The sequence below is a fragment of the Chenopodium quinoa genome, unplaced genomic scaffold (assembly GCF_001683475.1).
Source record: "Chenopodium quinoa cultivar QQ74 unplaced genomic scaffold, ASM168347v1, whole genome shotgun sequence".
Classification (NCBI taxonomy): Eukaryota; Viridiplantae; Streptophyta; class Magnoliopsida; order Caryophyllales; family Amaranthaceae; genus Chenopodium; species Chenopodium quinoa.
The window spans coordinates 1,637,906-1,653,087 of NW_018744311.1; the positions used below are offsets into that span (position 1 = coordinate 1,637,906).

At 31.1% G+C, this 15,182-nt stretch overlaps 2 protein-coding genes across 2 annotated transcripts; both read left to right on the plus strand.

Annotated features, from left to right (window-relative positions):
* Positions 1–6,879: 6,879 nt before the first annotated feature.
* On the plus strand, positions 6,880–10,168 carry LOC110696167. The gene is made up of 6 exons (XM_021873455.1): positions 6,880–7,017; positions 7,823–7,984; positions 8,743–8,901; positions 9,085–9,138; positions 9,238–9,375; positions 9,779–10,168. The coding sequence occupies exons 1-6, from the start codon at positions 6,880–6,882 to the stop codon at positions 10,166–10,168; spliced, it is 1,041 nt and encodes a 346-aa protein (XP_021729147.1).
* Positions 10,169–10,810: 642 nt separating this feature from the next.
* Positions 10,811–14,962, plus strand: LOC110696029 (dicarboxylate transporter 1, chloroplastic-like). The gene is made up of 3 exons (XM_021873291.1): positions 10,811–12,282; positions 13,161–13,382; positions 14,142–14,962. The coding sequence occupies exons 1-3, from the start codon at positions 11,182–11,184 to the stop codon at positions 14,502–14,504; spliced, it is 1,686 nt and encodes a 561-aa protein (XP_021728983.1). The 5' UTR covers positions 10,811–11,181; the 3' UTR covers positions 14,505–14,962.
* Positions 14,963–15,182: the final 220 nt, after the last annotated feature.

Sequence of the window (15,182 nt, forward strand, 5' to 3'; positions counted from 1 at the left end):
ACATACACTGATCACAAAGTAGTGGGTGAGTCCGTTTCACCATAAGTCCACCCAAAAACTAATTTATATGTCCAAGAACTTTAATCAAATTTTCAAAAACTTATATAACATGTTTAAATGTTTATATACATGTTTGAAAACTTATACTTCGTATGAAATGTCTAATAACTTATATTCATCTCACGGCTTTTCATCAAGCTCCACCTCACTCGGTAATTTACTTTTTCACCACCTATTTAACTCCGTGACATTTATATGTGTTAACTTAATTATATATCATTCAAGTGCACTAAGTAACGGATAAACGAGATGAAAAGTGCGCTTACAAGCAAATGACATCACATGTGGAAATTAGTTACTAACAGACAGAAAGTTAGTAATAAAGTTCAAAATTTAAGGAGTTGATTGACAATGAAGGAGGATAAGATAGTACCAAACAACTTTTATAAATTTCACTCTTTGAGAATTTGAGTAGTGTATAACTAACTTGTCCTATTACTATTTTGTGCATTAAATTAAATCTCGAATGTTGTAATAATCTTAGGATAGTGAAAGGAAGGCTGATAAAATCCCTTTAAACCTTTCGTAAAAATGAAGTTAATTATACTGAAAATAGACTACCAAACTCACTTCTTAATTTTTGGACCGTCTTCATGCAACCTTATAAAGTTGTAATAAGAAAGATAGGAAAGAAATAAATAAATCACGTTTCTTTGGATATTCACTTTAATCATATCATTTGATACTATAAATTAGAAGGTTGTGAGAAAATATATATTTCTTCAAAAGTATTTTTCTAAAGGGGTGTATTGATTTCTTTCTCATTCTTTAACTTAAAGGATTATCAAAACATACGTGACTAATAAATTTTAATCACACAACTTTAGTCTTTTTGTTATTGTTTTCTCTCCTTTGAGATTTTGTGTTTAAGATTGAATTTTTTTGTAGAAGAAACTACTACTTTTTTTTTTTTTTGATGTATAGGGAATCAAATTAAAAAAAAAATAAATAAATAAAAGTGGCATAGATGGACAAGGCTTAAATTCTAATTTGAGGTATCCCTATTCAAGCCTTACAATGTTAATACCTTTATCATTTATCATTTATCATTTATCCTTCAATAATCTTAACTTTACTATAATATTATTAAGTACGGATCAAGGTAGAGCTTGAGATTGGTAATAAAATTATGAAAAAAATGATGTTAGGGTACAATCTTCAATAAGGACAACTCATTTACTCTGATTATTACTCTAGCTATATCGTACGTATGAACCTAGAAAAATACGAATCGGAGTAATAAAATTGTTATTAGCTAAGATAAACAGGTAAGGGTTGATTATCATTTCAAGGTCGCCCTCAAATATGGTTTATAGGGCTACTCCCACATTGACGAAAGACGATAATCCTGTTGTCATATGGTTTTGGGATGGAACCTCCTTTGGACTTGTAAAGTGGACTCTCTCTTGATTTGCGGGTGCGGCCCAAACCCGTATTTAACAGTGTTGAGTATCATTTCAAGGTCACTCTCAAATATACCAACAAGACTAATATTGGTACTAGGTATATGCATGGTTGATTGGTTGATTACTTGCATATATTGCATGTGCTATGATGTAATTTATTATTTTTTGTAAAAAGAAAAAAAAAAGAGTAAATCAATTTAGCGATTCCACTAAACCATCCAAAGCCCATTTACATGTAAGGGTGTTGTTCAACAATTAGTCTAAGGTGCACCCTTGTGCACCTTAAATAGGTGTAACAACGTAGCCCAAAAACCTAATTACACACAACCCAATTAAAAAAAAACCCTAAAACTAAAAAACACGGAAACTGTAATACACCCACCCACACCCAATAAATGTAACGTCATTTCCAAACTCAAAAATCTTCTTCTTCTATATGATTTTCTCTCTCCTCTATTTCATTCTTTCACTAAAAACTATAAAAACTTCAATGGTCATTTGTAAAAAGATGCAAAATCAAAAGGATCCTCCCCAAAAAGGCAATTTTATGTAAATTTCACTTAATTTTGTTTGAATTTATATGATTATCACTTAATTTTGTTTGAATATTGTTCGAAATTTACTATTGGAATTGTAAAAAAAAATTAGTGAAATCAAACGGATATTTTATGTTCACATTTCGAAATGCATATGTTTATATTTTGAATTCTTATGTTCATATTTTGAATCCGTTTGTAAACTTTCTGAAATGCTTATATTCACTTTCTAAATTCAAGTGTTCATATTTTTTTATGTATATGTTCACCTTCTGAAATGCTTAATTATGTTCATACTCATTCAAAAATGAACCAATGCATATGTTCATATTTTGAATTCATATGTTCATATTTTTAATACTTATGAATTATGATGCATATGTTTCATAATCATATTATTTTTATTTCTTCAATTTTTTATGTTCATAATAAAATGCCTTATATTCATAATAATATTTTATATGTTCATAATGTAAATATTCATAGTAAATATTTGTTGTTCTCATTAAGTCGGTTTATGCATATCTTCTCTCTCTTAAATGCATATGATCATATTTTTTACGCATATGTTCACCTTTTAAATGGTTATATTCACTTTAAGGAAACCAATGCTTACGTTCATATTTTGAATTGTTATGTTTACTTTCTGAAATGCATATGTTCACATGTTTTATGCTTATGTTCACTTTTTGAAAAGCTAATGTTCACATTTAAGGGAACCTATGCATATGTTCATATTTTGCATGATTATGTTCATTGATAAAAAAATGCAGAAAATCAAATGAAATTCATACACAAATGAAATTGATCAAAAAAAAAAAAAAAACAATTCATATGAATTCAAAAAATCAAATAAACAACCAATTCCATATTGTAAGTAACATATTCAATTGTTAAATCGAAAAAACGAGAAAAATAAGAAGAAAAAAAAACAGAGGAAAAAGGAATTAAAGAAGGAAGGAGAAAAAATAGAGTATAATTTGTGAATTCAAAGATTCATATATACCTTAATCAATCGAAATTAAGGCACAAAATCGAAATTCACACAAAAATTCATACTTAATAACTACTTTCATGTTGTAAGAAACAAATTCAATAAAAATAGTGTAAAAAGGGGGGGAAATTAAAAAAACAGAGGAGAGAGAAAATAAAAAATGAAGGAGAAAAATAAAGGAGAAGAAACCTAATGTTCACTTTCTGAAAAGCTAATGTTCATATTGTGCTGTTGTTACACTTATCTCTAGGTGTGCACCTAAAAATATATGGTTGTTCAAAACAATAAAATAAAAAAAGTAACCAACTAACCAATCAATATGGGCTCTAAGTCAAGAAATATATTATAGGCTCTCCAAATATAATCCATCATACGTTAATATGGGCTCTAACCAATATGGGCTCTAAGATGGGTTTTTTTTTTTTTTTTTTTGGCACCATATACAATTTTTCTAGAATAAGACAAGTTATTTTTCCTTTACTTCTTTTTCTTTCAATTTTCCATTAAAATAAAAACCGATTCAAACCGGTTAGACGAGGGTTTTGGACCAGTTCTTCATGTTCGGTCTCGAGTTCATAAAGCTCAAATTTTCAACTTTCCATTTGGTCTAGTTCGTTTCGGTCCAGTTTTAAACGAGTGAACGAGCCTATTACAATACATTATTGTAGACTTGATGTGATTGGATTGAAACTTGTGGATATCTAATATAGGCTTACAACAACGCCTATACATGGTTACAACGGTGACCACAATTCTTACTAGACCAAATGTCGCACCTAAAAATACAAGTGTTGTGTATTGGTCTTATTAAAAAGCCCCTAGTTTGTTGCACCTAAAAATACAAGTGTTTTGTATTGGTCTTGTTAAAAAGGCCTTAGTTTGTTATTGGGCTCATCACATGTATTTTTGTATTATAATCCATTAGTATCAATTTTTTTACAAAAAATACCCATAATTAAGTACGAGTACAATTCAATATATACTACACATCTACACTGAATCTTCACACAGATACTCTGATAGACCTGACCTTAAGCTTATTACTAAGGTACAAACCACATATTGGGGAGATTTTGTAAAGAATGATGTAGAAATAAGATAATGTAGTATAGGCAAGGTAAAATTAAATCCCAAATTAAAGCTATTGATGTGAATTCTACCTTTAATCATATACTTGTATAATTGTTTTTCTAGAAAAGGAGATGTAAAATCACCCCAATAGTATTACGAAACTATTAGGCCAGTAAATTTTTTAAAAAAAATGTTTATGATTTGTAAGTCGCAACAATCGCAATCTATGAGATTAATTGATAAAAAAACTTCTCACAATGATATCAGAATACAATTTTAATTAACATTGATTTCTATAGTATTTGGATCAACGACTTTAATTGTTTAATCTCAATTTTTCATTAATCCAAAAATAACTTAATGAGCTTTGTTTCCATTATACTCTCTTAGATTTTAAATACTTGCTCCACTTTTCTTTTGCCATTATTTTTAAATACTTGCTCTATTTCTTTATTTGGAAACCTTTTACGATAATTACTTCATTTCTTTCAACTAGTGAACCTAACATAAATCATATTTTATTAATTTTATATTCTCTCTCATCCAATTCTCTCCACTACTTTTGCTTTTTACAATTTTTTATTCTTTTACCAACCCTACTACCTCCATATTTTATTACTTTCTCCTAAAACTCCGCACATGTAAATGGAGCAAGTATTTAAAAACGGATGGAGTAATACATTAAGAACAAATAAAATCAAAGCATGTAATTAATTGATTCATATTTGGAAACACAAATTAGGGTTTCTAGCTTTTTGATCGAACCTTCAAGGTAAGGTTGTCGAAGGATTGTTCCTTCAAATAACCATTTGCTTCAAGCATCAAACTTGATACCATAAAAGTTTATGGAGAAAAAAAGATGGGGAGGAAAGTGTAGAATCAGGGTGACATATCAATACATGACTTTTACGGTACATATCAATAGACGTCATATACTGTAGACTCTCACTAAATTATTACTATCCGGAACAACTTTCGAATTTCTATTCGAAAAACAACGATAAATTGTAATAATAATGACAAGGAGTATTATTAAAGAGTATACTGCCCCTAAAAATATAAGGATTTGAACCTTCTCTTTCACATGGTGACCTTTGACAGGAGATATTGTCGGAGTTTTCTCCATTATCACCTGGGGATAAAAAAAACATTGAGTTAAGATCAACCAATATATCGCCAACAAATAAAAATACACATTTGATGTACCGAGTAGCTCATTATTGTGAATTTGTGATATCAAAGTTATATGAAGTTGTTTATTGAACCACCAAATTGGATGATGAGAATAATCAATTTCCTTCTGCTATGATTGACTCGTTGCACAGAGTTGTAAATGCGAGACTTGATAATTATTAGTTTGATAAATGTGTTGCCATCTATAAATGGCAAATTAAAACTTAAGGAGACTTAAAAAAAAAAAAAAAAAGGTTCATGTAACTTTGATACACTTATATTATAGTAATAGTATTATCATAATAGAAGTATAGAACTACATATTACTCATAAATGAAAATAATCACTTGCCATGGAGTAATAATTGTTCATCGTCTTCAATAAGGAGTTGAGTTGTCTTTTAGGTGATAATTTTACTTAGGATTGATCTCGTCAAAATTAAAAGATAAAAGTGAGAATTGCAATGAGGTTGTTTCAACTTTCAAGTGATTGAATTGACTTTCTTTTTAACTTTAAAATTTGTTTAATGGTATTTTCTTTTTTGCTTTAAAATTTGTTTTGCAAGCTAGTAATCCTAATAGATACTTCCTTGTATTTTTTGTGTAGGGATTAATAAAAATTTCAAAGTGATTCTTCGTATTAATTCTTCGATAGTAAGAATTGATGTCTATTGCAATTTTTTTGTTCCCGTGGAAAGACGATTATCTATTTAGGATATGAGCTTCAAATTGAATTGTCTTTTTATATATGAGCTTCAAATTGTCTTATATATTTTACATATAAGAGTTTCAAAGTATCTTATACTTCATATATATGAGCTTCTAATACATAATACATATTTATATTTAATATATAATTTTTATATTGCATATATATTGTACATACATTTGGGAAGACATTAGTTTGACTTTCTTATTTATGAGTTGCATTAAGGAGATATTCACACACACGCAAAAAAAAAAAAAAAAAAAAATGGCGATATTGGTATACTACGTATTATAGTAGCTACATACACTTATTAAAAAGGCTTTTGTTTATTATTGGGCTTATGAAATGTATTTTGCATTTCAAATTTTGGTAAGATTTGATACTATTCATAATTAAGATATGATATTATTCATAATTATTATAGAGTGAGATAATAAAATATATCTTTCTATATCATAATATTGTCTTCCAAACTTAGATTATTATATTAATCTTGTGGATTATTGATTTATTTTGAGGAGATTATAAGAGCCACAATAATGGTGAGATACAACCCCTACAACTATTTCTCTCCTCCATTGAGTTGCTTCACTTTGTAGAAAGTGACTCAAGGGTGACACTTGCAATCCATGCGAAACAAATCTTTTTTTTTTTTTTTTTTGCCTTAACTAAAACGTTTTGATTTGAATTTTTTTTTTAAAAAAAAAAAAATCTTATCAGCATGCAATTGTGACACATGTCAGAATTTATGCACTCCTAACTGAAATTGTCATTAGAAGATAATTATATAGTTGTTGGGATATATGAAGAACTATGTCTTAAGCTAACTATTTGACCAATAAATGTTTCAAAAATCCTAATCAAGAAAATAATCTAAATTACCCAAAAAAATTCCAGTTCTCCAAATTTTCATCAAGCTAACCTCATAAAGATGGCACATCTCACATCTTGTCAAACCATTGTCACAACAAAGCATGTGGGAGCAATTATTTGTTTAATTGTTTCTTCAATGCTTCTGGGAGGTGTTCTTGGAAACTATCTATCTCAACATCATGTTCTAACTCTTAAGGTGTTGGATCATTTTCGATGTTATTGTGTAAAATTAGATATGATTTTTTTTAAATGTATTTATTATGGTACCTTAAATATTTCTCATCTTAATTAGTTTAGACTCCAGATGGACAATTGTATGACTGCGTAGATTTCTATAAGCAACCATCCTTAGATCACTTGACATTGAAAAATCAGATTTCCAAGGTAAACATATATATATATACACACCATTCATTTTATGTTTGATTATTATTATTATTTTTTTTAATATTATTGTTTCCCCATTTACTATATATTTATTTGGTTGAACATTAAATACTTTGACTGTAATTTTGGTGGGTTTTTCGCAAGGAAATATATAGTTGTGCAAGGTAGTCTCATAATCTTGTGTGATACGTCTTGAAATATAATTTTCAAATGTCATCTGATTTCATTAATTGATGATTAAAGATACACATGTTTAAAAATGAACAGGAAAGCATAAATCTAAGGTGTTCATTGCATCAAATGAAAACATACTATACATAATATAGGAACATATTCCCAAATTAGTAAAGGAAAATATAATTAAACGTTCTATGAAGTATAAGTTTTTATGCATATTTTATACGAATTCTCTTATATACATGTCATTTCTTTTTTAAAGACAAAATATAAGTCAAAGTAAGACTAGTTCTCAAAGGATTTTGATTCGAATTGAACCGGATAAAAAAATGGTAAATTATGTTTCTCGGTCCAAAATTGATTTTAAAACACCCATAGTCACAATTGAACTAAATAGATTATACTTTTTCTCATGGGTCTATGATGTATACATTCAGGTAGCATTAGCCTTAATATCAGTTGCATATGAAAGGAAACCTAAGGGTATAGGGCTCAAGCATGGAGGTTGTCCATCCAGCACCGTTCCTATTTTAAGAACTAATGTTCAAGATCCTGATATACCCCGACCATCATTTGTACCCGGACCACTAGAACATTGTGTGAGAGTTCAATCTTTTTGAATCAATTGTTTTTCTAAATTATGATGAGTTATATTTAAAAAATTAAACATGTATATATATATATATATCGGTTCAATATGAAGTTAATTTATGTAATGTTAATTTGAAAAATTATCTTTATATGAAAAATTTAACATATTGGATGAAATCCTAAAGTGAACTTGAAATGGATAATTTTGAATGATTAAGATATGAAGGATGTGGAGATTTTTTTTTTAAAAAAAAAGGAAATCCATCAATGGGCCCCAATTTTTTGTTATTATTGGATTCTATTTATGGGCCTATATAATACTCCATTCGTTTCATAATGTTAGTCAAATCAATTACATAAAATAAGAAAGAAATATATTTGGAATCTAAAATTAAAGTACAACATAATTCATAATTAGTTTACCTTATTTAAAACTTTTTATTTTTATTAGGAAAACACAAGTCATAATTACATAATTTAATGTAAACATTTCCTTACTTAGAGTCGTGTCAACAATCCACAACCGATTAATTAAAAAAAAAATCAAGTTATAAATGAAATATATTCAATATGGGTAGATCTTTTTGAAGCGCCCAAAATAGTATATGGACTAACATTATGAAACGGAGGGAGTATATTAGTATATACATTAAGTGGTGAACACCAATACAGAATAACATCAATACATACAATATGTACAAAATTAGCTTGTAAAAAAAAATTAATGTGAAAATTTCATCTTACTGAAGGAGTATTTGTTGTGCAGGTTGCTGTCATTCAAACAAACATTGCTGATTCGAATAAGAAATTCTTCGGATCAAGTGCTTCCATGACCTTGTATAAGCCTCGAGTACAAAAGGGTCAATGGTCTTCAAGTCGGATTAAATTATCGAATGGTGTAGATAGTATTGAAGCTGGATGGATGGTTTGTATTATCCTCATATCTTCCTTTTATTAGTTGGGCTAAGAATCTGGGATATTATTTATCTAAATCAAGTTCTATCAAAGTTATGCTCTTCCGTTCTATCTTAAATAGAGTATTGTACTTCTTTTATACAGAATATAACGGTTTATAGTTTTTTCTTTGGGTGTTTTCATTGTCAATTAGGTAAATCCAACTTTGTTTAACGATAATGATGCCCATTTCTATGCAAGATCTATAGTAAGTGCGAGTATATATGTTAGCATTGAAATTATTCCTAGCTTTTTATCATTTTATTTACCTAAGTTAATTAATTATATAATTCTATGTTTGTTGTAGGTAGGACAAAAGGAATGTTTAAATCAATGTGATAATGGTTTTGTTCAAGTTTCGAAAGCTGTACCTTTGGGCACTATCCCGGATGAATATTCCGAAATAGGTGGGGATCAACATACTTGGAAAATAACTATTAGAAAGGTACTAGTATAATCTTATAATTTTTGTTGTCATTTCAATATTTCATATTGTTGTCACATTTCATAAATAATACGATGTATGTTTAAAAATGCTCATCAACTCACAACCAAATAATGAGTGAGCCTTGGTTAATAAGACTGATATACAGCTCAGCAATATAACCATCTTTTATAGTTTTGATTTTTGAGGACAAATTATCCTAACTTCTTGTTTATCTTTCTTTAACGAAGAAGTTAGGAAAGTAAATAATCATCTCATCTTATTCCAAACAATCATCTAACTCCAACACAATTGCAAGTATATTTTATTTGTGTTTTCTAATCATGCTTTCTTAGATCATATACTTTAAATTTAGATGATTAATTAACTAATTTCTCTTGTGTATGTATCCCTTTATATATAGCATATTGAAGACGACAATTGGTGCCTTATTATATTTGATAAAGACGGTGTGTCAATTCCAGTTGGATATTGGCCTAAAGGTCTATTTACAAGCTTAGTGGATGTTGCAAACCAAGTTGAATGGGGTGGAGAGATCAATGATCCTAGGCCAACTAGCCCAGGTCCTGAAATGGGTTGTGGTAGGATGGCAAGTTATAATACGCAATATTCAGCATTTTTTAAACAAGTGACTGTTGATATTGAAAAGTCTAAAAATGTTGAACCTCAAGATACGAAAAAAGGGTTAATTGTCCGTCCTTATACAATGTCTTGGATGAAGGTTATAAGCGTGATTGGGGTCGTCTCATGTATTATGGAGGCTATCATATATAATATTCTCAATCCTCAATAAAATAATGAACATTTCATATAGAATTACTAGTGATTATTTTTGTGTTTATTATTATTATTATTATTATTATTATTATTATTATTATTTTTTTTTTATCTTTTTCATATTCATTTACTAGTGTTTATTTTTGCATTTTTTAAATTTAATTTTATTATTTTCATATAGATTTTTTTCTTAGAAAAAAATTATTTTCATATAGATTGACTATTGATTTAATTTTGTAAAAAATTTTTATCACGTGGTGCAATAATTTATCAGTTTTCGAACTTGCATTGCATTGTCAATTTGCCATAAGTAGGCCTGCCCTATAACCTAAACCAAAGGGTATACATATCTTTTACCTCATAGATGTGGCAGCTTATTGATCTCTAATTCTCCTTGAATATTAGGATATCTATAGACTCATATACTTATAGGGTTTATGTGTTAATGAAATAAATGTGATGACAATTTTTAAATAATGGGAACCTGAGAAAGCGATACTGTAAAATTTGATGGTAAAAAGTATCACTATGTATATAATGATATATTAAGGGTCTGTTCTCATATGTTGAAATTCAGTTCAGTTCAGCTCCTAATTTTCTTCTCTTATAAAATATTCAATTCAGTTCAGCTCAGTTCAGTTCAACTGAGTTCAATCAATGAGAACAAACCCTAAATTTACTATTGTATCATTAAAGAAGAGAAAAAAAAATAATAAAAATTCCAAAATGACCTCTTATATACTTGTGAAACATATAGACCATATGCGCCTAGATGTACTCTAAAAATTGTCTAATACGAGTTTTAAAGCATACAAGTTCATAGTCCACTCACTATAAAGTTGAGTATAAAAATAAAAAGAGAACTAACTCAGAAAATATCGCCTCACCTCACTCTCCACCATAACCGCACGATCAAAATCCAACGGCTAAGATTTCTCTTCAAACCGTTGAAAATCACCACCTTTTAAATCAAACAAAAATTACCATTTCTTTCTCTCTCCATTCTCTGCAACTCAGAAGCTTTCAACAATGGCGTCAATGGCTCTGAGTTTAACCTCTTCCACTACCTATTCTCTCTCCTTCAGATCTCTTCCTTCTCTCAAACCCATCTCTAAATCTCACCCCTCCATTTCCCTCCCTTCCATCAGATCCAACGCTCTCAAATCCTCCTCCTCCTCATCTTCTCACTCTCACAAACACTTTCTCTCTCCTCCTTCTCTTCTTCCTCTTCCCAACACTCTCAAATTCAAACCCATTTCATCTTCTGCAACAAACCCACCTCAAATTCAACCTCAACCATGGCAGGGAGCTTCAATCAAACCCTTAATCGCATCAATTTTAACTGGGGTTATAATCTGGTTCATCCCAACCCCAGAAGGTGTTTCCAGAAACGCATGGCAACTCCTCGCAATCTTCCTTTCCACCATTGTTGGAATCATCACTCAACCTCTTCCTTTAGGTGCAGTCGCTTTAATGGGGTTAGGTGCTTCAGTTCTTACCAAAACCCTAACATTTTCCGCCGCATTTTCCGCTTTTGGTGACCCAATTCCATGGTTAATCGCGCTCGCTTTCTTCTTCGCTCGTGGGTTCATCAAAACTGGACTCGGCAATCGAATTGCGTACCAATTTGTGAAATTATTTGGGAGTTCTTCATTAGGGTTAGGTTATAGTCTTGTTTTTAGTGAAGCACTTTTAGCACCTGCAATTCCATCTGTTTCTGCAAGAGCAGGTGGGATTTTCTTACCATTGGTTAAATCTTTGTCTGTTGCTTGTGGGAGTAATGTGGGAGATGGAAGTGAGAGGAAATTAGGGGCTTGGTTGATGTTAACATGTTTTCAAACTTCTGTGATTTCAAGCTCTATGTTTTTGACTGCTATGGCTGCTAATCCTTTGAGTGCAAACTTAACATTTAACACTATTGGTCAGGCAATTGGGTGGATGGATTGGGCGAAAGCCGCTTTCGTTCCCGGGTTGGTTTCTTTGATTGTCGTTCCTTTGCTTTTGTATGTGGTTTACCCTCCTGAGATCAAGACTAGTCCTGATGCGCCTCGCCTTGCCAAGGAGAAGTTGGATAAGATGGGTCCTATGACCAAGAATGAGTCTATAATGGCTGTTACTTTGCTACTCACGGTATGATTTCGATTCGTTTTTGGTGATTTTGTAGGTGTTTAATGACTAGTTGTATTGGATTATGGTTTTAGTATGCAAATTTTGGTCTTGAATGATTGTTGTTGTTTGTTTGGTTGAATTGGATGTTGGTTTTAGTTGTATAGGCTGTTGGTTTAGATTGCAAGTGTTAATTGATGGTATGAACGATATTATGGTAATGTACTTCCCTGTCTTAGTTGCATTGGAAGTTTTTTGCAAGTCTTGATGAATTTAATTAGGAGTCGTTTGGTTAGTCTGTTAGGGGATTGTTTAAGCATTTGCTGCATTGGTTGACAGTTTAGATTGCGAATGTTTTATGAATCCGAGTCTTAAATCAATGCCTATATGTTCGATTAAGATAGTGGGTTATATATATTAATGTTCCATCACCCATACTTAGAAAATTTAATAAGTGATGGTTGACCTAATGTTGATGACTTTTAAATGCTTGCAATTGCTATGGTAAGGATGGAGTATTAGAAGTCGATACCCATTTGCCATGATAACACACCGCAAAAGACTTCCTGAAGTTTTCTGCTAGCAACACCAATGCTAGTTTCTGTATCAGCTTTAGCATTTGAAAATCAGTCATCAGTAGTATACGGGTTGTTAGTTGATTGAAAATTATGCATACCTGCATGACCTATGAAGAATAATTGATCAATTTGATATTAATTGTGGGCTAAACAGTTGTGCAATTTTGAGGTCATTAAGGAACTTCAATTATGATACATTGATTTGTTGAGAAAAAAGATTTTCCATTCTGTACATCTTCATTATGTGTACATTTATTTCAGTTTTAATATAAAGACACCATGTCATGTTACATTGATATACTTTCCTTGTCATACTTTCATCAGGTGGGATTGTGGGTTTTCGGAGGAGCTTTGAATATTGATGCAGTCACTGCTGCAATTCTTGGATTATCTGTGCTGCTCATTACTGGTGTTGTCACCTGGAAAGAGTGCTTATCAGAGTCGGTGGCTTGGGATACCCTTACTTGGTTTGCTGCACTTATTGCCATGGCTGGTTATCTCAATAAGTACGGTCTCATTTCTTGGTTCAGTGAAACTGTGGTCAAGGTCTGTGTTCTTTCCTCTTTCCCTGAATATTTTTCTTCTGCTCTAGTTGTACTAGTATGATTGAACCGACCATCTTCGCAGCAATTGTGTGTTGAAATCTGTTGTTTTTAATTATGATCGTATTCTTGTTGAAGAGGGGCGGGTGAGGGGGGTGGTTTCCCTTAATCCCTACTTAATATTGGGGTCATTATTAAAGAGTTGAACCAATATGCCACAAGTAGTCTTTTATTAGAGTTTTTAGTTAGAACCTTTGAGGTATCATTAAGGATTTATGTGAACAAAATAGAAGTTTGGTGCATTAAATTTAGAAAGTGACCTATTATTATTAAACACCTCAAGATGAGAATGAGGCTTATATTTGTTAAGAGCAACTTTAATGGTAATCTATTTTATCTTCTAGCTTAAATTGCCACATTATCTTTTCCAGCTATGTTTTTCCTAGTTAATTTTTTGTCATTAAGTTTTTTTCAACTATATTTTTTAAAATAATAATATTGATTAGAAACAATTAATATCTAAGGAAATTTGCTTGGCCAAGCTAATTAGTGCATTATACTCCAATGGTTTGGCTATTAGCTTGAAAATTACAAAAATTGGAAGCTAAGTCCCTCAAAAGCAACCATTGGAGTTGCTCTAAAGGCGCCTTATTGAATAATGTATAGTCGTAAAGATTTATGTGAGATATTTGTGTAATTACTGATCAGAATTTTGCTGTGGTGATGTACTGCAACATCACCTAACATATGTTTTTCCTTGCAGGTTGTTGGTGGTTTAGGCCTTTCATGGCAGATGTCTTTTGGTATTCTAGTTCTTCTTTATTTCTACTCTCACTACTTCTTTGCTAGTGGAGCTGCACATATAGGTGCCATGTTCACGGCCTTCTTGTCAGTTGCAAGTGCGCTAGGGACACCACCTTTTTTGGCAGCCATAGTTCTTTCATTCCTCTCCAATCTTATGGGTGGCCTCACTCACTACGGTATTGGTTCAGCCCCAGTTTTTTACGGTGCTAATTATGTTCCCCTCCCGCAATGGTGGGGATATGGTCTCCTCTGCTCAATAGTCAACTTAATAATCTGGCTCGGAGTTGGAGGCATTTGGTGGAAGGCGATTGGATTGTGGTAACCTGATGGTGCTCAAAGAATTCGCTGACCCTGCAATTCAGTAGTTCTCGCAGATATTGCTTATTATATACGAGTTCCTAGAGGTAGCCTCTGAATTTTTGTTTACGATTTTTTATTTAAAGAATATTTATTTCCCCACATTGTCTCTGCGAATTGGAACAGATAAAGAAATATGAAGAGCCATAGTAGTTCAACTTTGTTGTACTGCCACTAGAAATACTTTTAATTCCTTACAGATTGATTGCTTTTCGAAATTTTGGTAATGTAAAATTGTAAAGTACTTGATGCCTTTCTACAAGGCATCTAAGAACAAACCACCCACCTCCCTCCTTTCCGCGATGAATCCCTTAACCGTGGATGTTGAAGGCTGGTGGTATTACCTACTGAGCCAACCACAATTTCTAACTGATTGGCTTTTTGATAGTCATTAAATATATATTCTGATCATTATTCACTCAACAGAGAAGTCCACGATTATATGATTAGAGAATTTCTATATTTGTGCTTATTGTGGTTCATAGATAATGTACTCTCGACTTCTTGAGCATTATATTAGTGGCCCTTATGGCCTGAAAATTCCATTGATTTCGATTTATGTGGGTATCCACTTAGACTCTAAGGATATGAAAAGCAGGTAACTTGTGGTTTTGTTATGCCTTGTTGTTGATAAGTAGGGATG